The sequence below is a fragment of the Podarcis gaigeae genome, assembly GCF_964106915.1.
Source record: "Podarcis gaigeae genome assembly, chromosome: 15".
In the NCBI taxonomy this organism is placed as follows: Eukaryota; Metazoa; Chordata; class Lepidosauria; order Squamata; family Lacertidae; genus Podarcis; species Podarcis gaigeae.
The window spans coordinates 33765403-33789538 of NC_139692.1; the positions used below are offsets into that span (position 1 = coordinate 33765403).

At 44.4% G+C, this 24136-nt stretch overlaps 1 protein-coding gene across 5 annotated transcripts in view; it reads right to left on the reverse strand.

Annotated features, from left to right (window-relative positions):
• RASA4B (RAS p21 protein activator 4B) overlaps window positions 1-11435 on the reverse strand; it is a 57868-nt gene extending 46433 nt beyond the window's left edge. For 3 of the 5 annotated variants that reach the window (XM_083714472.1, XM_083714473.1, XM_083714469.1), the window contains exon 1: window positions 11167-11434. Coding sequence is in view for 2 of the 5 variants with exons in the window: in XM_083714469.1 (XP_083570595.1) it covers window positions 11167-11231 (65 nt within the window). In the remaining 3 variants the exon portion in view is untranslated. Of the gene's footprint in view, window positions 1-11166 lie in introns of all 5 variants that reach the window. The other 2 variants (XM_083714470.1, XM_083714468.1) reach the window with 1 other exon arrangement.
• Between the last annotated feature and the right edge of the window lie 12701 nt (window positions 11436-24136).

Below are 24136 nucleotides of genomic sequence, written 5' to 3' on the forward strand. Positions count from 1 at the left end.
ACTACAGGCATTCCATCTCCCCACCAACCAAACTGTCCCCCAGTTACTCAGCACCACCCCTAATCTTTGCCAGTTTCATCAAGTCAACTGAGGTAGGACCTACTTGCTTAAATATGGAAAAAACCATAGGAACACAACAGTTCCATCCCCAATTTAGCAGAAAATCTTGACATTCCCAATTTTCATTTTGAAAGATATCCACGTTTCTAGTTCTCATGCGTGGCTGCAATCTCCAAATACCACCTCCCCATGGTAAGTTCTACTGCATTCAAAGGGGCTTTCCTTCCAAATAAACATAATTAAGGGTTTAATGGTATGGATGCTTTGATTATACAACCCAACAATTTGACCTTCGAGGAACTTCGCTTAAGGCAGATGTCCTTCTTAAAGATTTCTGAGTGTGGTGCCGTACAGAGGATGAGGGTATCTTACAAAACATTTGAAGAAAATTGAGTCGGGCAAGGAATGTGATGACGGTCTTAAATACTACTAGAAAGAGATCAAAAAAGGAAAGCAGCTATGAGCCTTCAGAGGGAAAGAAGCTTGCAACAGAGGATCTCTACGTAATTTGTTCATCTGAAAGATATATTTAATCCACTTTTTTTCTTCTCCCCAATCCTGAGTACAGACTAAGAACTTCCTCAACCCATAACAAAACATGTTTTTCTTCTGGAGGTCTCCGGGCTGTTAGCATTGAATAAACAGCTTTAAAAGGTCACACTAAAAATCATTTCCTCCCTCTGTAAGGTTTTATGCTTTGTTGACAGATCCACAAGGTTTCCAATTACCCAGAGAGCCTTCCAGTAAAAGGTACACTGGCAGGGGGAAGTGGGAGGGGTAAGAGACCCTCTCTAATACGTTGCTAAAGTGAAGTTTTTTGTTTTCTTTTTCAAAGGGGAATATTAGTCACCAGAACAAGGAAACTTTAGTGAGTATGTAAAATGTACACAATATGTGGAGTAGAAAGAAAAGAGGCCAAAACGTTTCAACCATTTTTTCCCCATAAAGGCACAAAATAAAGTTTAGAAATGCTGCAAAATACATGTTTGCTGCCTGATCAGTCTGTTGTCTTGTTTCACTGAAGTCAAGTTGCTGACACCCTACTGGATACCTAACTGCATAGATTGTAAGCTGCTTGAGGCAGGGAACTGTCTTAGTACTTATATTACTCAGGCTTCCCACACCTCACCCATCGACTGCTTAAAAATTACAGAGGGTCCAGACAGAACACATCATGATTTTTCTTCCTGTCACAGCGGTTACAATGCAATGCATGCCAGATTTTCAGTTTTATTTTTATTGCTTCCTTCATCCGTGTTCTTTATCTGCTTCCTCCTTCTCCATCTTTCATACTCCTAATCCTTCCTAGTCCTTTCAAGTGCCTCCTCTCCCCACCAATTCTGGTCCGTCATGCTCACCTTGCAGGTGAATCACAAGTTCTCAGAAGGACAGAGCAGCCCCTGAGCTCTACCATTTGCAGCCTGCCTTCCTTTTGTCCTTCCCAGACTTTCCATAGAGCCCCTGAGCAGACCACCATTTGGGCTGCCTGCTCTAGAGCAGGATTTTCACAAGGATGGCTTTATAGAGATGACCAGGGCTCCGAGCCAATTTCTCATCCTAGCTTCAGCAGGTTCAGTGCTAGAAAATGTGTTGTGCGTTTGGGGCTTCATCAGTCCTTCCATAATGTCAAAGGTATGCAGCGCTCTGTTGATGGCAATTGTTTTGGAACTTAGCCTGACGTCCCCAGCTTTGCATGCAAAAGGTTCCAGGTTCAGATATAATAATAATAATAATAATAATAATAATAATAATAATACTAAACCTTTATTGTCACTACATGAAATATACTCAGTCGAGAGTGGATTTCATGCTTTTTATTCAGCTCGTAGTGGTGAGGAGGAATGAATGTCCCCTCAAAGTATCTGCTTTATATACATTATTTACACAATGGGCTGCACGTGATTGGCTAATTCCGGAGTTCTCCTGTAGGCCAATCAGGTTGTGGATTCACTTCCATCTGGAGCCAGATTGGGTGGCTCCTGCAGACCAATCATACTGCTGTATTGTTCTAGGACCAATCAGACTGCTGCATTTTGGATCGTATTGTTCTAGGACCAATCAGACTGCTGCATTTTGGATCCTATTCAACTGAGTACATAACACTACACCACCTGTGTGCAGTAAAATTAAACAAGCCCCCCCCCCCCAATACACTCAGTCTTGTTCGCGCTCTGTGTGCTTGTCAGAAGTCAATTACACCACTATTTTTTTCCCCCATTCAGCAGCCCACGGATAAAAACTGTTCTTTAACCTGTTGGTGCAGCTGACTATATTTCTGTATCTCCTGCCCGAAGGTAGGAGATTAAAGAAGTGCTGGCCAGGGTGTGAGTCATCCCTAAGCATTTTCCTCGCTCTCCTGAGGCAGCGGTCTCCCGCGATGTCATCTAGCGAACTCCGAGGACAGCCCATGATGTCATGTGCTGTATTCGCCACCCTCTGTAGGGACTTCCTGTCCGTGGCTGTCAAACCGGCATACCACACTGTTATACAGTATGAAAGGACACTTTCTATTGTGGCCTGGTAGGAGATCATCAATTTTTGTTTGACATGGTTCTTTCGCAAGACCCTGAGGAAATGGAGTCTCTGTTGGGCCTTCCTAACCACCTGGGTTGTATTGATTTTCCAAGTGAGGTCTTCACTAAGGTAAACTCCCAGGAATTTAAAGGAAGAGACTCTCTCTCCACACACACCCCCCCCCTGATAAACAACGGGGCTAGTTCCTCTCTCTTCCTCCTAAAGTCCAACACCATCTCCTTTGTCTTGCTGATATTTAGGTGCAAGTTGTTCTCTAGGCAACATGTGGAGACTTTTTGAACCTCCTCCCTGTACGCTGATTCATCTCCACCTGTAATTAGACCCATTATGGTGGTATCATCTGCAAACATATTAAGTGCAGTGGTCAGATGAAATGCAGTCATATGTATACAACAAGTACAGGTAGGGACTCAGCACACATCCCTGTGGGGTGCCAGCGCTGAGCTTCAGAGAGGTAGATGTAACAGGCCCAATCCTCACCATTTGTGTGTGATTGCTCAGAAAGTCTTTAATCCAATCACAGATGGTAGGGAAAAGGTCCAGGTCCACCAGCTTTTTAATAAGAATGTCCGGAAGGATGGTATTAAAAGCCGAACTAAACTCAATAAACAGCATTCTGACATCACTTGGCATCTCTCATCCTTAAGGGTCATGCTATCTGGGGCTGAGGGTTTATCCACACTTGCTTTTCCTCCACCCTTTCTAGGCACAGTCCAGACTTTACCTTTACCTTACCAGACTTTAAAGATCAGTATCCAAGCAACCCCACCCCCGCTTTTAGCTCCAGAGCTTTCCCCGCAAAACCCCGCTCTTTAAAGCTCAGTGAGAGCAATCAGCAGTCCTCAGGAAACCTGAACTGCTGCTTGCTGTGATTGAGCACTAAAGAGCAGATTTTCTTGGGGAAAGCTCAGGACAGAAAACAAACAAACTGCATGGACCTGGAGCTTTTAAGTGTGGACCAGTGCCTGGAAAGAGGGGGGCAAAGTGTGGAAAAGCCCTTGCGGGGGGGGGGGAGCCAATGCAATTCTAGGCTGCATCAACAGAAGCATGTGTCCAGATCAAGGGAAGTAATAATAGTCCTGCTGTATTCTGCCTTGGTCAGACCACACCTGGAATACTATGTCCAATTCTGGGCACCACAATTTAAGAAGGATGTTGACAAGCTGGAATGTGTGCAGAGGAGGGCAGCCAAGATGATCAAGGGTCTGGAAACCAAGCCTGATGAGGAACAGTGGAAGGGGATGTTTAGCCTAGAGAAGAGAAGACTGAGAAGTGGTATGAGGGCCATCTTCAAATATCTAAAGGACTGTCACAGGGAAGATGGAGCAAGCTTGTTTTCTGCAGCTCTAGAAGATAGGATCCGAGCTAATGGATTCAAATGACAAGAAAGGAGATTCCAGCTCCTTTCATTAGGAAGCATTTTCTGATGGTACGAGTTGTTCGGCAGTGGAACAGACTCCCTCGGAAGGTGATGGACTCTCCTTCATTGAAGATTTGTAAGCAGAGGGTTTGATGGTCATCTGCCATGAATGCTTTAGCTGTGATTCCTTCCAGCTCTGCAATCCTATGATGGGACACAGGCTTCCCACCACTGCGATGGACAGTATTGAGCTAGGTGGACCAAGAGTTGGGACATTGAAAGACAGCTTTCAGTGTGCCTAATCCTGAAAGGAAGAATGATAATGTCCTCCCACCGAAAACACAGTACTTAAAAAACAAACAAGCTTTGCAAATCGAAAACTCATGCCAACGTTTTGACAGATTACAGTTAACCTTTAAAAAACAAACAAGAAACCCCAACATTACATGAAGTGGCAGAAATCCTTTTCAAAACAGAGTACTTCCTGAACATAAAATATCAGCATGACAGGAAGAAGGCTAGTCTGTCGCATCCATTATTATTATTAGCTAAAAACAATCCCACAATAAAACCAACCAATGCAATTAAGACAGCAGGCAAGGAAATAAAGGTTCCACTGTCAAGGATGTTCTGGTCACAAGGTGTGCACCAAGAGATATAGAGCCTCTTGTCACTTTAAAAAATGTTAATGGAGCAAAGAAACATTAAAAAGAGTGGTCCCTGGCAGTCAAAGATGGTACAGTCCAGGAAGATACACCTTTTTGCCGTGCCCTTTGACACACAATATATATTTTTCTGGTCCCACCCCATTCCTGTGATTACAACTTATTGTAAACTGCCTTTAATAGGGAAGTTTAAATTGCTATAACTCACCCTGGGATCTTACGGTGAAGGGCAGGTAATCAATCAATCATCATCATCACCCTCACACTTCAACCTGCTGAGGTTTGGTTTTGTAAACATGGCAGCCATGAAAGAATGAAGGCCACAGACCAGGACTGCATGCAATAGTTTGCATGCATGTATTTGTTGTCTTGAGTTATGTATGCAAAGTAAGGGCTGTCAAAGTGCATCTCTCCTGAGGCTGCAATCTATTTCTATTAGGACTAGCTGAAGGCCGACTATAACATTTCAAGAGGATTAGGTGCATAACTGCAGTTTAATTTTTTTAAAACAAGTTAGATGGCCACATAAATACACCAAGAGTGATTTGTCACCATGATTTCCTATCTTCCCCACCCTCAGCAGCCCCCTCCTTGCTTCTTTAGTTCCCTCTACCTTCCAAATGGGGCCCACAGTTGCTGCAAATCGTATTCTAGCCTCATAGAATCGGAGTTGGAAGGAACCATAAACATCATCTAGTCCAACCTCCGGCAATGCAGGAATCAGAAGGAGTGTCTCCACCCCCATCGTTCTGCCTAGACGCTGAGGTCCAGCGCCAAGGGCCTTCTGCGAGAAGCCAAGTTACAGGGAACCAGGCAGAGGGCCTTCTCAGTAGTGGCACCCACCCTGTGGAACACCCTCCCACCAGATGTCAAAGAGAACAACTACCACCACACTTTTAGAAGACATCTGAAGGCAGCCTTGTTTAGTGAAGCTTTTAATGTTTGATACATTACTGTATTTTAATATTTTGTTGGAAGCCACCCAAGGTGGCTGGGGAAGCCCAGCCAGATGGGCGGGGTATAAATAAAATAATAATAATAATAATAAATAATAATAATAATAATAATAATAATAATAATAATAATAATAATAATTTGCCCAATGTGGGGTTCAAACCCACGAACCTGAGATTATGTCTCATGCTCAACTGACTGAGCAAAGAGTGGTTTCCACACAAGATGCATCTAACAGCACATGTAGCGAAGGCTGGTCAATGAGGGCAAATAAGGCACTGTACTGTCCCACCGACCTTGGCCTGCCCACTTGTCTGACTTCTTGCTTACAACCATTTGGAGGTGACTCTGCCTTCCGTCCTACTTAGAGACCAGCCACCACTGAGAGGGCGGGGGTGTGGTTTTTAAAGCATTACTGCAGTGTCGGCAGAGGAATCCCAATAAGTAACAGGGTCAGAGCAAGTGCAGGGGGTGGATGGAGTGGGGCAGAATCGAACCTTTCCCTTCTCCTGTTGTGATCCTGAAGGAAAGCTATCTATTTGCTTTGGGAGGGAAGCTGCACCCTTTTTGGTACCAGAGACGAACTTCCTAAGCTCCAAAATGGATTCCCCCCGCCACCGTGGCCGAAGGGAGCCAGTGTGGTATGGTAGTTAGCACAGGCATAGGCAAACTCTGGCCCTCCAGATGTTTGGGACTACAATTCCCATCATCCCTAGCTAACCAGTGGTCAGGGATGATGAGAACTGTAGTCCCAAACATCCTGGGCTCCTTGGGGAGGAAGGGTGAGGGACATAAATCATAGAATTGTAGAGTTGGAAGGGACCCTGTGGATCATTGTCCAACCCCCTGCAATGCAGGAATATGCAGTTATCCATACAGGGATTAAATCTGTGATCTTGGCATTCTCAGCACCGCACTCTAACCAACTGAGCTATGCTGATGAGTAACAAAGTCCAGTCTAACTGCACACACCTATTTGCATGTCCAGCACCCAACACATCTTCCAGTATGCAAAATAAGAAGATGAATATGCTCAGGCATGGCCAAACTTGGCCCTCCAGCTGTTTTGGGACTACAATTCCCATCATCCCTAGCTAACCAATGGTCAGGGATGATGGGAACTGTAGTCCCAAACATCTGGAGGGTCGGAGTTTGCCTATGCCTGAGTTAGCATGTCAGACTAGCACCTGGGAGAGAACGGGGCTCAGCCATGAAGCTCACTGGGTGACCCTGGAGGCCAGTCACTGCCTCTCAGCTTAACCTACTTTACAGGCCTGTTGTGGGGATTAAAGGAGCAGGAGGAGAACCATGTACACCATCTTCAAATATCTCAAAAGGCTGCCACATGGAATATGGAGCAAGCTTGGTTTTTTCCCCTGCTCCGGTGGGTAGGACTTGATCCAATGGATTCAAGTTACAAGAAAGGAGCTTCTGACTAAACTTTCTGGCAGTAAGAGGTGTCCGACAGTGGAACAGACTCCCTTGGAAGGTGGTGGACTCTCCTTCCTTGAAGGTTTTTCAGCAGAGGTTGGATGGCCATCTGTCATGGATACTTTAGATGAGATTCCTGCATTGCAGTAGGGTCCCTTCCACCGCTACAATTCTATGCCACCTCGGAGGAAAGGGTGGGATATAAATGCAATTTATCAATCACACACCCCTACAATCTGAAGTGGTACCCTCCTGGAAAGGCTGTACCGCTCTGCCCTGCTTGAATGTAAACACTGGCTTCCTATGGCTCCACTATATCAGCTCTGTAGGCCTCAGCCCAACACACAGTAATAGAGGGCAGACAAGAAGAAAAAGCATAGTGTAGCTGGGAAGGGCCCCAATAATAGCTAGGGATTGCCCGGGCTCTCATCCAGTTCACAGGGCACCATGACATTTCCAGAGAAAAGTTCTCATTTTAATATATTAATGGACTAGCCTTTTCAGCTGTCACAGAAGACTACAATGCAGGGAGTTGACCCGGGGCATTCATGAACTTGGGAGGGGGGGGGAGAAGCTGAGAGAGGAGAGAAGGGAGGCCTCCTACCCTTTCGACTTGTTTCTTATTTCATCAGCTGCTCCTGATACCGGGGGAGCCCGACGAAGGGAAGCAGCCAGAAAAGGGTTCAAGAGACACATGATAACAGAAGGATCTAAATAAGTGATTGCCAGACTATGCGCCGCAACCAAAGACCTTGCACATGAGAAATCTGGGCTTGTCCACACACAAAGAACAAGCTGTAGTTTTGCACCTGCCTGTCTCCCTCCCATTAATGTAGGGGCATCCACACAACATCCTCCCCAACCCCTGTGTGGTCTGGCTTTCCCCTGCCCCTTTAAATGTGGGGTTGGGGTCTCCTAACAGCTCTCAGAACCCTCCCCAGGTTCTTTGGGGAAAGCCATGACTGGTATGATAATAGTTTAAATATATAGTGTGAATGCGGCCCAAGTCTCTCTTAAGGGGGAGGGAGGAGCCATTTCCTCAAACTGCAGGGTGCCCCCTACAATGTTTCCCTTCACTTGGGTGAAGATCAGTATGATAAGGAAAGGTTTAAACAGGCTTCTACTTTCTAGCACAATGTTGTCAGCAAATCTAGGCCACCTCTGAGGCAAGCACACTTAACAGCTGGCTGCAATTGTGAAGGGGAGGACATTCTGCACCAACCACCTGCCTCTTAAGGTATAGGAAGTAACCCATTTTGTTTTAGATCAAAACCACATTATAATTGCAAGCCAAGCCCGCAAGCAAAGGAAACTACAAATCTTTCTCAGAAGGGAGCTTAAGTTCAGGGATTTCAGAAAGTTTGCATCAAAGGATATTGCCTTTCTTGTTCCTCTCCATACTGTCCTTGCAAATATCTGCATAGAGGTTTTTTTATTGTATTGCAATGCTTTCTTTAGAAGATTTAACTTCTCCACCCTGAGATTGCCCCAAGGCCTTCCATAAAGCACCAAGGCCACATTCACATAATTCATGTCTAGGAGGACTCTATTCACTCTTACAGAGCAACAAGTTTTGGATGTTCCTGTAAAGGAGGGCAGGCTGTTAAACCACTCTAGCATTGTAGCTATGGGAGGGGAATATATGGGTCTCCTAACAGCTCTCAGTACCGTTAATAAACTACAGCTCCCATAATTCTTTGGGGAAGACATGACAGCTTAAAGTGGTGACACAGTGCTTTATGTGGCAAAAATTCCATCCAATGATGGGGTACACATTGAGAGTTGTATGTGCATGATGTATACATATTGCACACAGAGAGCAGAGGCCTAGTGCACACTGCCCCGCCCTTTACACGTAAAGCACGAATACTTTGTGCAAACAAATTCTGTGCATGACTGGAGACACTTCAAAAAGCAGGGTTCTCTTGCGCATAACTTGTGAATGGTTATACATGCAATTTTTACCCGCATGCAGTTTATGTACATGTTACTATATGCAGTGCTTTTTTTCCTAAGAAAAAATAATGTTTAGGGGTACTCTCGTTTTCCTACTCATATTGAAATAATGTCCCTCAATGAGGCCAAACATAGATTCACAAAATGTTTAGGGGTATGCGTCCCCCCAGAAAAAAAAACACTGACTATATGCATCAGGAACCTGCTTTCTGGGAATTTATAGAAGACTTCACATTCAAGACCTTACTTCAGAACTTTGCCGTAAATCACTGAAATCCTAAAAATAGGCTCGCCTTGTTGAACAGCAAGCTCTCTGCTGAATAGCCATGCAAGGAATAGCAGGTCTTAGGCAACCCTTCATCTTTCTGCCCCCTACTTGCCAAAACCTGAACTTTGGGGGTAATCTTTTCTTTTCTACAACATCCTGGCAGGCCAGTCCCAATGCAATATTTTTCCTTCAGATGAATACATTGGAAAGATCCCTGGGAAACGACACAAAGAAAACATTTCAGGGTATATTTCAAAGCGATGGGCAAATGGGGATCTTGCTATAATACAAATCAATTAAGAGTTTGCAGTGTTTGACCCCCTATGGCCAGGCAGATTTTTTTATCTGCTTCCTATTTCTTCTCCACTCTCATTTCATCAGAATCATGTTTATCCTGCACAGTGCTGGATTAAGGATTTCTAAAGAGAGGTGACAGCGGCTCTTAGCTCCGGTGTTGAAACAGATTCCAGAGCCTAAGCTTTGGCATGAAATCTGGCACAATTTAAGCCCCGATTTGAGAAAGGGAGAGCGAGGGAGGAAAATACGTTTTAACAGCGATCAGGCCATTTTGCTATTTTTAGGTGCATTGAATGTTGTGCTGTCCTTTTGTCATGCCAATGGAGTTTACGTCTTAAACCCAACTTTCATGCAGAGACTGGGAATTGCTTCAGAAACGTGCCTGTAATAACTCTGTATGTGGCATCATCAGGCAAAAGAAGCTTATGCCATGATGAGCCATTCAACAGAGCCACGGACTCATTGCCAGTTTTGCTGCCGCTGACTGATACAACTAGTCCTCCGGAATCTATAACAATTCAGTGTCAGACAGCAAATAAATAATAAATAAGAATGTTGTGAACATATTTGGCCATGTAGATGAGGCTGGCTTGGTGGAGTGGGAGTGGGAATGCAACTGTTTGTGGGAGATAGGATGTACCTCTTCATCAAAATTGATTTCTTATAGTTACAGAATAGGAAAACATGCAGTTAGTGGCGTTTTTTGGTCTCACAGAAAGAAATTAACATGCTTGAAATGAGGACAAGGTGTTGGCTAGGGGCTGACAATCAAGCTTGTGTTTTAATTAAATGGTAATAAGTAAGCTTTCTCAGGCTAGATCTGCCATCATATACCAGGTACCTTCCAGATGTTTTGGGTGACACAATGTCAGAAGGCACCAGGCTGGGGAAGGCAAAGCTAGATTTTTCAGGAGGGGGGAAAACAAACCCTGTCCCTAGAATCAGAGTGTACAGATTTTGTTTTTCAGCCCCAAAAGAGGAAGCAGGAAAGCTTCTACAATATGTTTTAAACACCAGCTGACCAACTGAGAAAGAGAAACTTATTTCACAATTATTATTTTTTAAAAAGCTACCAAAGTTTTAACATACAATAGAGAGGCAGAGGGCAGACCCACACAATACATTTACAGCAAATTCAACACACATTTAGAGCACATGGATTCCTCCAAAGAATCCAGAGAACTGTAGTTGCCCCCTCCCTGAGCTACAATTCCCAGCGCCCTTAACAAATTACAGCTCCCAAAATCCACTGGGGAATGTTATGCGCTTTGAATGTGCAACAGATATGCTTTAAATGTATGGTGTTGATCTGCAAGAGGGAAGAGGCCGTATCCAGCATTAGTCATACTCACAGAATACTGGAATTAATGGACATACATAGGTCTAGTCAGTGGGTCTACGAGTAGGTTTCAGTTGGATGCACCTCGACGCCTACAATCTTGCAGACACTTACCAAGAAACACTGCGATCAGTGGAACTTCTAAGTAAAGCACATAGAGGATCACAAACACACCGCCACTAGCTTCGTCAGCAACAAAGAACTGGGGTTTGATAAATAACAGATCAAATAACAACAACAACAATCACAAGCGGTGGGTAATGAGGAAGGAAAGCTTGGCTTGCTTGCTTGTTTTACTCACATGTCTTTGGCTGGTAGATTTTTCCCTTCTACTATTCGAATGAACAAAGAGCTCCTTTTGGCCATTATTAAGCCAAAATAATGGGGAGGAAGAAAAAGAAATCAGTTCGGGCTTTTCACAACCAACCGGTGCTGGCTGACGTCCTGCATCTAGCAGAGCACTAGAGAAAAATCGCAAATCCAGACTGCAAATCCGATCGAACGAAGACGGAGAAAAAAAACCCAGAAAAAAAGACTCACATTTCTATTGAACCCTACGCTTCTCTCTATATATGGAGCATAGGAAGGGCGCGCGCCTGCCCGGGTTTCCATCGCTCCGCCAATCAGCGAGCGCAAGAGAAAGGACGGGGGCGTGGCCAGCAAAGCAGCTTCAGCTAGGATTGGCCGGCCGGCTTGCCAGCTGTCAACAGGAGCTCTTTAACTCTCCCAAGTCCGCTTTTGAAAATTAGCTCCGAGGTTGGGTTTTCGGTGCAACCTGCGGGGGCTCGCATTGAATCCCGACTATGCATCTTCCTCCCCCTCCCCAAAAAAGGAACAGTGTAGCAAGGAACAGGGCAACCAAAACATGATCACGGGAAAAGAGCAACAGCCTTTTGGAGGAAAGATCGCAGCATTTGGGGGCTTTTTCGTTTGCAGAAAGCGCGTGTAAAAGCAGCCAAATTATTCACAGCGTGCAGAAAAGATAAGAAGTGTTTTGTTTTTCCTTACTCTCATAATACTAGAGCGCAGGGACATCCAACGAAGCCGAAGGGAAAATAAAAGTCTTCTTCAAGCAGGACATAGTTAAACTATGGAACTCCCTCCGGCAAGAAGGCAGTGAAGGCCGCCAACGTGGACGGCTTTAAAAGAGGATTATGGAAGGTTTATCAGCAGCAACCAAGAACCAACCACGATTATTATGTTCTGTGCTTCTGAAAACCAGTTGCTGCGAATCACAGGTGGGGAGAGGAGATTGCTGCTGCATTCAAGTTCTGCTTTCAGGCTTTCCATAGGCATCTCTGAGAACACAATGCGGTTGGCATGATCCAGCAGGCTCTCTTTTATGTTCTCCACATCACCCAGCCTTTCAAACTGGGAGCTGAGTTTTTGAAATAAATAAATAAAAATTCTCGACTCTATCTGCATTATTTAAATGGATTTGCTAACGTTTAGTACACATTCACTCATGTGCAGAGTAGCCCTTAGTGGATTTGGGCTTCACTTGCAATGCTTAATGGATATTTTTTACAATGCAGAGCCTCGAACCATTCAGCTGCCCACAAAGAGAATCCCGGGATTAAGAGCGGGGTAAAAGGAATGTCCCTTATAGATAAAAGCCATCTGTCATTTCATTATTAACAACTCGGCCTCAGGAAGGGAGGATTCTCCTTGTAGAGCTGTTTCCTTAGCAAAAGAGCAGACAACTTTGGAAAAGACAGAAGCCTCAGAGAACTGCTGGGGAACCGGGATAAGGAGGATTACAAACTTATTTCACAGCAGCTTGATCAGCAGCAGCAGGCATTGTGTTTTTCACAACTTGTTCACATTTCCACTCCAGGGAAGTTTTCAAGCAGCCAACAACAACAACATAATAATATTCAATTAAACAGTGCAATACAATGTCAAATCATCACAAAGCCAAACAGTTTAGATTTGCTAACATTTAGTACCCATTCACTCACTGCCTGGTTAGGGCAAATGTGGCATTATTTTTCATGGACCACTCATTGGAGGCTACCTCTCTGGAAATGTTCACGAATTGAAAAGGAAACACACACACAAACAAACAAAAAACCAGTCATGGTGCAAGAAAGAGCAACACGTCTCAAAGATGGCACAATGGCCTTTACCAAAGGCTAATTCACCTATTTCTTTGCAAACGCGATTGAGAAACCTCTCTTGCAACAGAGATTTCTTGATCAAGTTTGCAGAGAAATATGCAAATAAGCTCTTGATCAAGGCAATTGTGCCAAAATGTGCCAGGCATGTTTACAATAAAAGACTTCCTTGTTTGGATACCCTTCAATCATGAATAAAAAACAAAAGGTTGTACATGGCGTTTCTACTCAGATTAACCCACTGAAGTTAATGGGCATAACAAATTTACAGTAGTACAAATTTACAGTTTCAGTGAAACCACTCTGGGCTGAACATAGTTGGATACAACCCACTACTTTTATAAGTTAAAACGAACATACCTGGGAGTTTAAAATCAGCACCTGCACAGGCTGTTTACTTCAAACTAAGTCTGCCAACACTTGTAGGGCCAGAGGTTTTTCATTCCTGATTTAAGAGCATATAGGTGACAATATGTTATGTACTGAAGTTCTCACCCTGGGCCAGGAGGGGGATACTGTAGATAGTTATCACTCAGGTCCACATATGCAAATAAGGAATTGAAAGTGACATTCAGTGATTGGATAGTTACAGAAAGTGGTTACTGTTGCGTTGTAGTGGAGCTCTATATAAGCAGGCTGGTTGGCCCCTTCAGTTCAGTTCTGGCCTGTGAATAAACAAGAGCTGTTTGAAGAATTGCTGTGTCGTCTGATATGTTCACCCACAACTTAACACAATATGTACCCAAATGGAGAGAAAGGAACCGCATGAGTTTACTCTCAAGATCACTTTACCTCATATATGCCCACCTGACTGCTTCAATCTGTGAAACTGGCACAGTTACATGTGCCACATAATATTCATTCTGAGTTTGTAAGAAATCAATCTTTTAGTACACTGTGGAACTCCCTGCCTATTGACAGCAGGCAGACGTCTTCCCCTTACTCTTTTTTTGGCCCCTGCTAAAAGCATCTTTGCTTAGGCAAGCCTACCCAGAAATGCAGAAACTTGACATGTGTTTTAAAGTTCATCGCAGGTTTAAAATTTTTTTCAAATAATTGTTTTTGACAGTAATTTCACCGTTTTATTCCTTCTGTAAACCTGAGGTTCTTTACAATTAAGCAGTGCATAAATTTTATGAAAACAAAACAAAAAAAAATCAGTGAAATATGCCAACCAGCAAACTGCTTTTTGAAACATGGTCATGTGGGTTTCTTGCTGTGGCTGCATGGGAAACCATTTTGCCCCCTTGCTTACATTGATGGGAGATCTTAGGCGCTCTAGTAAAACCACGATGGAGATTTTGCAACCCAGAGGTGTGGACAGACTTGGAACATATGATACTGACTTGGGCCAGACAGTGGTTCAACTTGGCTAAGGGAGCTTCTCAAAAGCAGACCGGGTGGTGTTCTACTTACTGACCACAGCGGGGAAATTTCAGCTGCAAGCTGGTGGGGAAAAAATGCTGTGAAGGCCTGAAAGTTCCCTTTTCTATGCACCTCTTTGAAGAATCAGGAAGCGTCTTCCTTTCTGGGCATGTTGGCACCTTTAAGTAAAGAGCTGGGACACAATCCAGAGAACCAGATCAGGACTTTCTCAAAGGGTGAGCTAATTACTTACACCAGACAACATGATGCCCTCCAGATTTTATGGACTACAATTCACATCACCCCTGACTTTTGGATGTGATGGCTAAGGTTGATGGGAACGAAAGTCCAACAATTAAAGTAATTTCTCCAGTTTCAGACAGGAACCTAACTCCTACCTGGAGATGCTGAGGAAGGAACTTGCAGTCAGAAGCATGTGCTCTTCCTCTTTGCAATCAGACATCCTTGATGACTAGTTGCAAATCATCCAGCAGACAGGAAGAAGTATTATTATTATTATTATTATTATTATTATTATTTGATGAAGAAGAAGAAGATTAAACTGCCCTTCACCAGCAGGTGTCATGGCGGGTTACAACCAGTGCTTTTTTTTTCTAAACAAAATGTTTAGGGGTACTCTCATTTTCCTACTCAAATTGAAATACTGCCCCTCAAAATGTTTAGGGGTGTGCATACCCCTGCGTCCCCCCCAGAAAAAAAACACTGGTTACAACAACTTAAAATTAAAAGCTAAAACAGATCACAATCACAGATAATGGAGTAGGTCCTGAAAACACACAGCGCAGGGATCAAGCATCAGGATAAGAAGATGTGTTTTCAGCATTCCCCCAAACCTATACCTCGGGTAACATACGCTTCAGGTTACATACGCTTCAGGTTTCAGACTCCGCTAACCCAGAAGTAGTACCTCAGGTTAAGAACTTTGCTTCAGGATGAGAACAGAAATCGTGCTCCGGCAGCACGGCGGCAGCGGGAGGCCCCATTAGCTAAAGTGGTGCTTCAGGTTAAGAACAGTTTCAGGTTAAGAACGGACCTCCAGAACGAATTAAGTTCTTAACCTGAGGGACCACCGTATTATATTTCATAAAATATACACGCACCTGTATGGGGTGGAATTCTGCAGCTTGTGGGCTGCCAGAGAGATTGCCCTACCCTCCAACATTCCTCAGATGAAAACAGGGGCATTTCTCACTCTTCACAGGCTGGCCCTCCTCCCTGATCCCCTATTTCCCACCAGAAGAAGGACGAGTACCAAAACCACCACATCAATGGGACACACAACACATGACCCCTTAATCCTGATTCCATCTTATTTTATTCTTAGGTTGATTTACAAAAAGGAAAACACATTTTGGGACAGTTGACGTTTCCAAGGTGTCTACAAGGGCAGCCTCCCATGTAGAGCACGTTGCAGTAATCAAATCTGGAAGTTACGAGAAGATGGAGTACTGTGGCACAGGCGTCTCTGCCCAAAATAACAGATCCTCATCTGCCTGTTCCTGGGACTAGCATCTGTTCTCATGCTAAGACAGGTCTTCCCCAGCCCTGCTTTGTGATCCTTTTAGCTTCCAGAGATATCAAGCCGGGAAGCTGCTGCCTCTCTGCTACTGAGCCACAGCCCCTCCTCCCTTCTGCATCTGGTCACCCAGGACAGCTAGAGGCTCCCTGTCTAGAGTCTGTTACCAAAGTGTTGCGCCTGGACTGCATATGCTAAAATTGGCATTTTCAGCTGTCAAAACACATGTCAACCCACTGCTCGAAACTGCATCTGCCTAGTGTTAAAATTCATTTATTAGCATAATCCTGTCCAGCAGCAACGCTACTCAGGCTTCTTATTTACACAATCAGCATTTTCGAATAACAAAGATTGGAAATATTGTAGTACATATGAATTTGTTATGGTACATGACAGGGACCTTTAGATCCACGATCAAGGCAAGCAATCCAGCATCAAAATTCTTAATCCTTTTGGCCCACCCAGGGCAGGACCACTGTTCCTTTCCAGAGAACATTCCTTATAACTAAGTCATGAGGAGCAACAGCTCCTCCTGCTGGTAGCTAAAAAAATAACCGTGTAATGCATTTCAGTGCCCTTTAGCCACACCCAATTAATTACACTGAATTAACATTGAACACAGAGCTGTCTTTCAGGCATCTGGTTGTGTATCTCAATGTGTGAGGCAATTGGGCATAGTTTGGGGAAAACAGCCTCCCAGGCCCAATTTGAACCCCTAGAAGGCCAAGTCTGGTTCATGGAGTAGAGCAGGGTTTCCCAAACTTGGGTCTCCAGCTGTTTTCGGACTACAATTCCCATCATTTCCTGAGCCCTGGTCTTGCTAGCTAGGGAGGATGGGAGTTGTAGTCCAAAAACAGCTGGAGACCCAAGTTTGGGAAACCCTGGACTAGAGGTTCTCAACCCCTGAGACACACCATTTCGGTGGGCTTCCAGAAATATAAATGCTGGGCCAGGTGGACCTTAAGTATCAGCTAGCAAGGTCCCACTTAAGTTATTGCAGTTCTACAAGGCAACAGGCAGCAGGTATTTGTAAAATCAGCAGCTCCTCTTCTTCCCTCAGAGCCCTTCAGCAGCTCAGGGCACTGATTGAATGCCAGGATGATTATGTGAAAGCCCCCAAGGAATATGGCCTGCTGCTTTGTTTAGACTCACTGCCTATTTTCAGATCCATCCCACTTGCCTCTTCCCTCACACAAGCTTTTGCTTTCCCCTCCCCTCCTCCTGTTGCTGCCTCTGGCTTATTAGTGCCTTGCACTGCAAGCCCGTGTTGTTGTGTTGTGTTGGAGAGGGGGTGGAAAGGCCAGAAAACATTTCCTAGTTCTTTCGCCTGCCTTGGTGAAGATGTCAACCCAGGTTGCAGCAGCCCTGAAAATGGCAAATTCCATGCCAGGGATCATTAAGAAAGGAATTGAAAATAAAGCAAATCTATGGTTCGACTGCAATTGGAATACCGTGTGCCATTCCGGTCACTTCAGCTCAAAAAGTGTTAAGTTGTGGGTGAACATGTCAGACGACACAGCGATCCTTTTAACAGCTCTTCTTTATTCAGATGCCAGAACAGAACTAGGCTGAGGAGCTCAGTCAGCCAGCCTGCTTATATAGAGCTCCAGAACAATGCAACTGTTGCCATTTTCTAAAGTTATCCAATCACTGAACGTCACTTTTCGATCCTTCATTTGCATACAAAACTATCCAATCACTGAAAGTCACTTTTCGATCCTTCATTTGCATAACTATCTACAGTATCCCCCTGCTGGCCCAGGGTGAGAACTTCAGTACATAACAAAAAGGATATTGTAGATTCAGAAAAGTGCTGCCCAAATGATCAGATGGATGGAGCCACTCCCTTCTGAGGAAAGATGGCAGCGTTTGGGGATGTCTTAGTTTAAAAAGCAAGTACAGTGGTACCTCAGGTTACAGATGCTTCAGGTTACAGACTCTGCTAACCCAGAAGTAGTACCTTGGGTTAAGAACTTTACCTCAGGATGAGAACAGAAATTGCACGGCGGCACAGCAGCAGCGGGAGGCCCCATTAGCTAAAGTGGTACCTCAGGTTAAGAACAGTTTCAAGTTAAGAACGGACCTCCAGAACAAATTAAGTTCTTAACCCAAGGTACCACTGTAAGAGACTGTGAACTGTCCTGAGATCGACGTCTGAAGGGCGGTATACAAATTTAATAAATAATAAATTTAAAAATTGACGGGATAGAAGTTTATAAAATCATACATGGCATGGAGAAAGCAGAGAGAGAAAAGTGTTTCTTCCCTCCTAACACTAGAACTCGCAGGCAACCAATGAAGCTTCATGTTGGGCGATTCATGACAGAGAAAATGAAGTACAGTGGTACCTCGGGTTAAGTACTTAATTTGTTCTGGAGGTCGATTCTTAACCTGAAACTGTTCTTAACCTGAGGTATCACTTTAGCTAATGGGGCCTCCTGCTGCCCCTGCTGCGTGCAGTTTCTGTTCTCATCCTGAAGCAAAGTTCTTAACCCGAGGTACTATTTCTGGGTTAGTGGAGTCTGTAACCTGAAGCGTCTGTAACCCGAGGTATCCCTGTACTTATTCAGGCAGCCCATAGTTAAACTATGGAACTCCCTGCCACAGGAGGCAGTGATGGTCCCCAACCTAGATGGCTTTAGAAAAAGATTACACAGATTCATAGAAGAGACGGCTGTTGATGGCTACTCTGTCTCCGCAGTTGGAGGCAGCCATACAGAAGAATACCAGTTGCTGGAAACCGCAGGAGGGGAGATGGCTCTTGTGCTCGGGTCCTGCTTGCGAGGAAACAGTGTAAGGCTGTGGGGAAGCAGCCTTAGCTAAGCCCTGCTGCAGATGCCAGGCAAAGGCATGGCTTTTAGAGGATTAAGATGGAGGAAATGGCACACTTAGAAAGTGATGGTTCCCACCTCGCCTTGTGTTTTTGGCACTGCAAGGAACTAATGGGGGGGGGGGCAGGAAGAGCAGAGAGGAATGTGTAGGATTTGGGAAAACAAAACAAAACAAAACTAGAGGAAGGGTCACGGGGAAATAAGCCTCCATCCTTCTGTGCCAGCATCCCGAAAGCTTTCGTGGGTCTGAATGTTTCAGCTGAAAGTGGGCACATCACAGGGTGTTTTTCTTTTCAAGCACTGCTCTGCTGCCAAGATCCTCCCAGCGCTATTTTTAGCTGTTTTTCTTTCTATTTTTAAAATTCTGGTCATCGGATGACGTGGAAGTCAATGGACTTTTGTGCCCCAGATGGAAACACCGACACGAGGGGATTTCTCTTAATACGACACTTGTCATCTGCAAGGCTTTTGGCATTCAACCCAAATCCCATCTTTGCTCCAGCAGATGGAATTCCATCACACACACACATTTTAAATTTTATTTCATAAAATTTATATGTTGCTGGACTTTAAAAACAACAACCCTCAAAGCAGTTTTTTTTTAAAAAATATATCAGTAAAAACATCTAAAACAGCTATTTAAAACATTCAAATAATAATTAAAATCAGAGGTGACTTAAAAACAGATCAAGGTTTTCAGATGCCCTCTTGCTCACTTCTGTGGCTTCTCTGGTTTGGCTTCTCTGGTTTGGCTACTTCCTGGAAGTAGATTGCTGGTCTAAATGAACTTTTGGTCCATTTGAACAATGTTCTCGATAATTTCCAGTAAATTTGGAGCTCTTTGTTCTCCCATTCCTCCATGGGAACTGCTATGAGTAAGGAGTTCTGAGCTGGTTGCTCCAAGCACAGACCTCCTGCTTACACAAGCCATCATTTTGTTTCTATACAAATAATTTAGAAACCTTCACCATTTTGCAACCTAAGTCTTACTGCCTGTGTTTTCTCTCTGCTACATGGAAAAGCACATGAATCTTACCTTTGAAGAGTTTGTAAGTAAACCATTTTTAACTTACCTAACATGTGCTGTCTTTCCATGGAAGCAACTTTGAAGGGGATATTTTAAAGGTTTAGCAGCCTATATTTCCACACTTTCCATATGCCATGCACATTCAGGGACACCCACCCATCTGCCTGTGATTCCAATGGAATCAGCTTAGCCTCCAGTGGAGACATTGGAGACAGCTTAGTCTCCAATGATTCAGGCTGGGTTTGGTCTGCGCCAAAATAAATTAAGAGCCAGCAGTACAAAAACGTGCAGAGATGCAAGATTTCTCTAAATGGGCATAAAGCACTCGGCTCCATTTTTGCACGGTTTCGTGTTAGGCTGGAAGGCTCTGCAGATCTTACCCAGCAACTCATCTGCCTTCTAACTGCCTGTGTGCTTTGAGCTTTCAGACTCAAAACAAAGGCAGCGATTCCCCACCACCAGGAGCCAAAAAATCAAGACACTCTTCCTGGTGAAAGGGGAAAGCTAGGAGCCTGCGCACCCTGTCCGAGTGCCAGCTCATCCACTAAGAATCCATTACACATAATTGCGAGTGTCATCCACCCACTCCGGGTCTGTGTTAAAAGCACTCTGGCAACGGCGGCAGGCAAGGGTGTGTATCCTTCCCTGCTTCTGCAGCCATTCAACCTGCAGCTGCCCCACATCCTGATTCCTGTGGCGAACTCCTTTTGACTGCCACCGAAAAGCAGGAATGCCTGGTAATGGCAGCCTGGAATTAAGGTAACCAGAGGGAGGTTGCTTTTGTCCGCTGCTTCTCAACAAAAGGTCCCCCTGCCAGCCTCAAAGGCTGGTTTAAATTGCTCGCTTCCTACGAAAGAGGAGGTCGCGAAAGGGAACAGAGGAGCCTGGAGAATGAAGCAGAAACTGGAAGAAGGAGGGAGGACCCCTCCACCATTTGTTGAGGGATTTGATTTAGGGCAGGGTGAGTATTTTCACATAGGCTTCTGCTCACCTGCTGTCATCTGTGACTCACATCAGTAGCACACAGGGCCGTAGCAGAAAAAGCGAGAGAGGGTGCCCCCCCTAAATACTATAATAGTGTTAGAAGCAGGCAGGGGGGAGAAATGGGATTAAGTCAGCATTTAAAGGCAAGCCCACCAAATGCACGCAGCCCCCCAAAATCCACACTTCTGCAAACCTCGCAAAGCAGCTCTGCAGCCACCTAATGTGTTCTAAATATGGGGTAAATTGCGCATGAAAAGGCATAAACCAGTGAAGCTAACATACAGAGAGTCGGTTGAAGGAAAAATAATAGGTATATAAAAAGGAAAATTCCTGAATGACAAGATCCAAGTCTGGAGCAAGTACTCTTTGGTGAGAGTACCCCAGCAGATATTTAAAGCCACGAAACATTCAGCAAAGTAAAGCGTGGAAATATAGGTTGTTAGACCTTTAAACTATGCCCTTCAAAGTGAATTCCAAATTTTGCCTCTTCCTCCAGCATTGGAAAAGAACTCACATTTGGTAAGTCGAAAATGGTTTACTTACAAACTCACCAAAGGTCAGAGTGATGTGCTTTTCCATACAGCATTCAGAAAACGTTGCACAGGCAGTAAAACGTGGCTTTGTTACAGGGGTGAAAGTTCTTCAGTTATTGACATAGGAGTTCAATAGTGGCTTGTGAGAACCATGCAGTCTGAGCTTATTCTCGCTAAACCTGACAGGACAGCTTACTCCAGTGCTTTAAATGAATAAATAAATAAATGTTTAGGGATACTCTAATTTTCCTACTCATATTGAAATACTGCCCCTCAATGAGACCAAATGTAGATTCACAAAATGTTTAGGGGTATGCGTACCCCTGCGCACCCCCAGGGAAAAAAACTGGCTTACTCTATGGCATGAACCCCTTCCTGCATTAATTAGACATCAGGCTGCCAGTTATATGAGGCTGGTTATCCCACACAAAGAAGGAAAGCTGCTTTGCAAAAGTGTGTGTATTGGGCAAAATTGCACACAAAAACATGTTTAACAAGAACCAAGTGTAGCAGAAATGTGAAGAACTGAAGACTTGGAAATATAAGCTGAGAGAACTGAAATTGACAGATTCATCTATCCCTATTTAGAAGAGAGGCTGGTGGAATCCAGATGTCCTTTTCACTGTTCATTCATGGTGATACATGGCTCATGGTGTTACAAGGGTTGCTTACCATCTAGCCTAGGGATGTGAAGCCTCAGGCCCAAGGACTCAGGTTGGATCTACACTGATAAAAAACCCCGCTATAAAAGCTCTCAATGCAAAATCCCCTTGGTGATGGATCACTGCTCTGCAGTGCCATCTGGTGTCACATGTTTATAACACAGTTAAAACGATATATCGTATTTTTTGCTCTATAACTCACTTTTTCTTTCCTAAAAAGTAAGGGGAAATGTGTGTGCATCTTATGGAATGAATGCAGGCTGCGTAGCTATCCCAGAAGCCAGAACAGCAAGAGGGATTGCTGCTTTCACTGTGCAGCGATCCCTCTTGCTGTTCTCGCTTCTGAGATTCAGAATATATTTTTTCTTGTTTTCCTCCTCCAAAAACTAGGTGCGTCTTGTGGTCTGGTGCGTCTTATAGAGCGAAAAATACGGTAATTGATGAGTGTAGCTGGGTCCTCAGCTGGTTAGAGTGTGATGCTGATAACACCAAGGTTGCAGGTTCGAACCCCGTATGGGACAGCTGCATATTCCTGCATTGCAGGGGTTGGAATAGATGTTCCTCGGGGTCCCTTCCAACTTTACGATTCTCTGATTCTCTGAATGTGGCCCTCTAGCCATCCCTATGTGGCTCTTGAGAATCTCCCCAGACAATGCGCCTTGCTAGCCCAGCTAGCAAGGTGTGTGCAGAGGCTGGCAAATCCTGGATGTTTTGTCTTATGCTCTTTAGTTGTTTAAAGAGCATTTTTAACGTAACTCTTCTGAGAGCATTTGTCAAAGTAGGCCCCACAAAAGATTTAAAATGAGTACATGAGCAAGCAAAGAGCATTTTGTGGAATCAGTGCTGTAACCGCCTTAGTCCATGCTGCCTGCATGAAACCTGCGGACATCATGTCCCAGACCTCTGCCACTGTGATGATGAACAGCAATTTCATGTACCAGGTAAAACATGCATCCATCAGGAGACGACTGTTCAGAGACCACCACACTGCTTATTAAAGTGAATTTTTGAACAGCCTCTCATCTTTTTATTAGATGTGCCCTTGCAGAGGGAGAGAGAGAGAGAGCGCACACAGGAACATCAGAGGGATGATGGCTTAATCTGTGCAGTTTAAATCCCTAAAAGCAGGAGGAGAGCGATCAACAACAGGATGAACAGAGGGCAGCTAACAAGGCTATATTTGGGAAGTTTAAAAAAGAACAGAAAAAGGATGCTTTCGTCCCGCAAGTTCCTTCCCATGACTATCTTACCATTTCTTCTCCCAGTTTGAGGTTGAACTTGAGAATGGATGAGCCCCAGAATTCTTTGCCATGAAGAGTCTTCTCTGGGGTAAGGAGAGAGAGAGAGAGAGGCTACATCTGAGCACGTGCAGAATACACTTTTTGGGAATTCTGGCGCTTAAGGGCAAACCATGTGTTAAACTGCAAGGGTGCCTAAGGAAGGGCACCAACAGCATTTTGCAATGTGTTCTCTTTATGGGGAGAGATTTCCATGTTGGGGGGGGAGCAAGCTTTCTCCTCCTGCTCCAGGGATTTAAACTGCACACACACACACACACACACACACACACACGCACAACAAATTTATTTATGGCATTTATATAACCCCCCCCCGTTAATTATGTCTCCTGAGGTTGTTCACAAATTAAAAGCACCAAGATACATATACACAACTCTCTGTGACAGGTAGCTTTTGAAGACGCATTGCCATTCAGCTGTGGAGAGAGCATTCATTTTTAACAACAACAACGTTTATGCCCCGTCCATCTGGCTGGGTTTCCCCAGCCACTCTGTGTGGCTTCCAGCAAAATACAGTGGTACCTCAGGTTACAGACGCTTCAGGTTACAGACTCCGCTAACCCAAAAATAGTGCCTTGGGTTAAGAACTTTGCTTCAGGATGAGAACAGAAATCACGCTCCGGTTGTGCGGCAGCAGCAGGAGGCACCATGAGCTGAAGTGGGAGCTCAGGTTAAGAACAGTTTCAGGTTAAGAACGGACCTCCAGAACCAATTAAGTTCTTAACCCGAGGTACCACTATATACAAAATAATAAAATGTCAGACGTTAAGAACCTTCCCTGAACAGGGCTGCCTTCAGATGTTTTCCACAAGTTTTAAATGAACTATGTTTTATACATGAATTAGAATAATAGAATCATAGCGTTGGAAGGGATCCTGAGGATCATCTAGCCTAACCCCTGCAATGCAGGAATATGC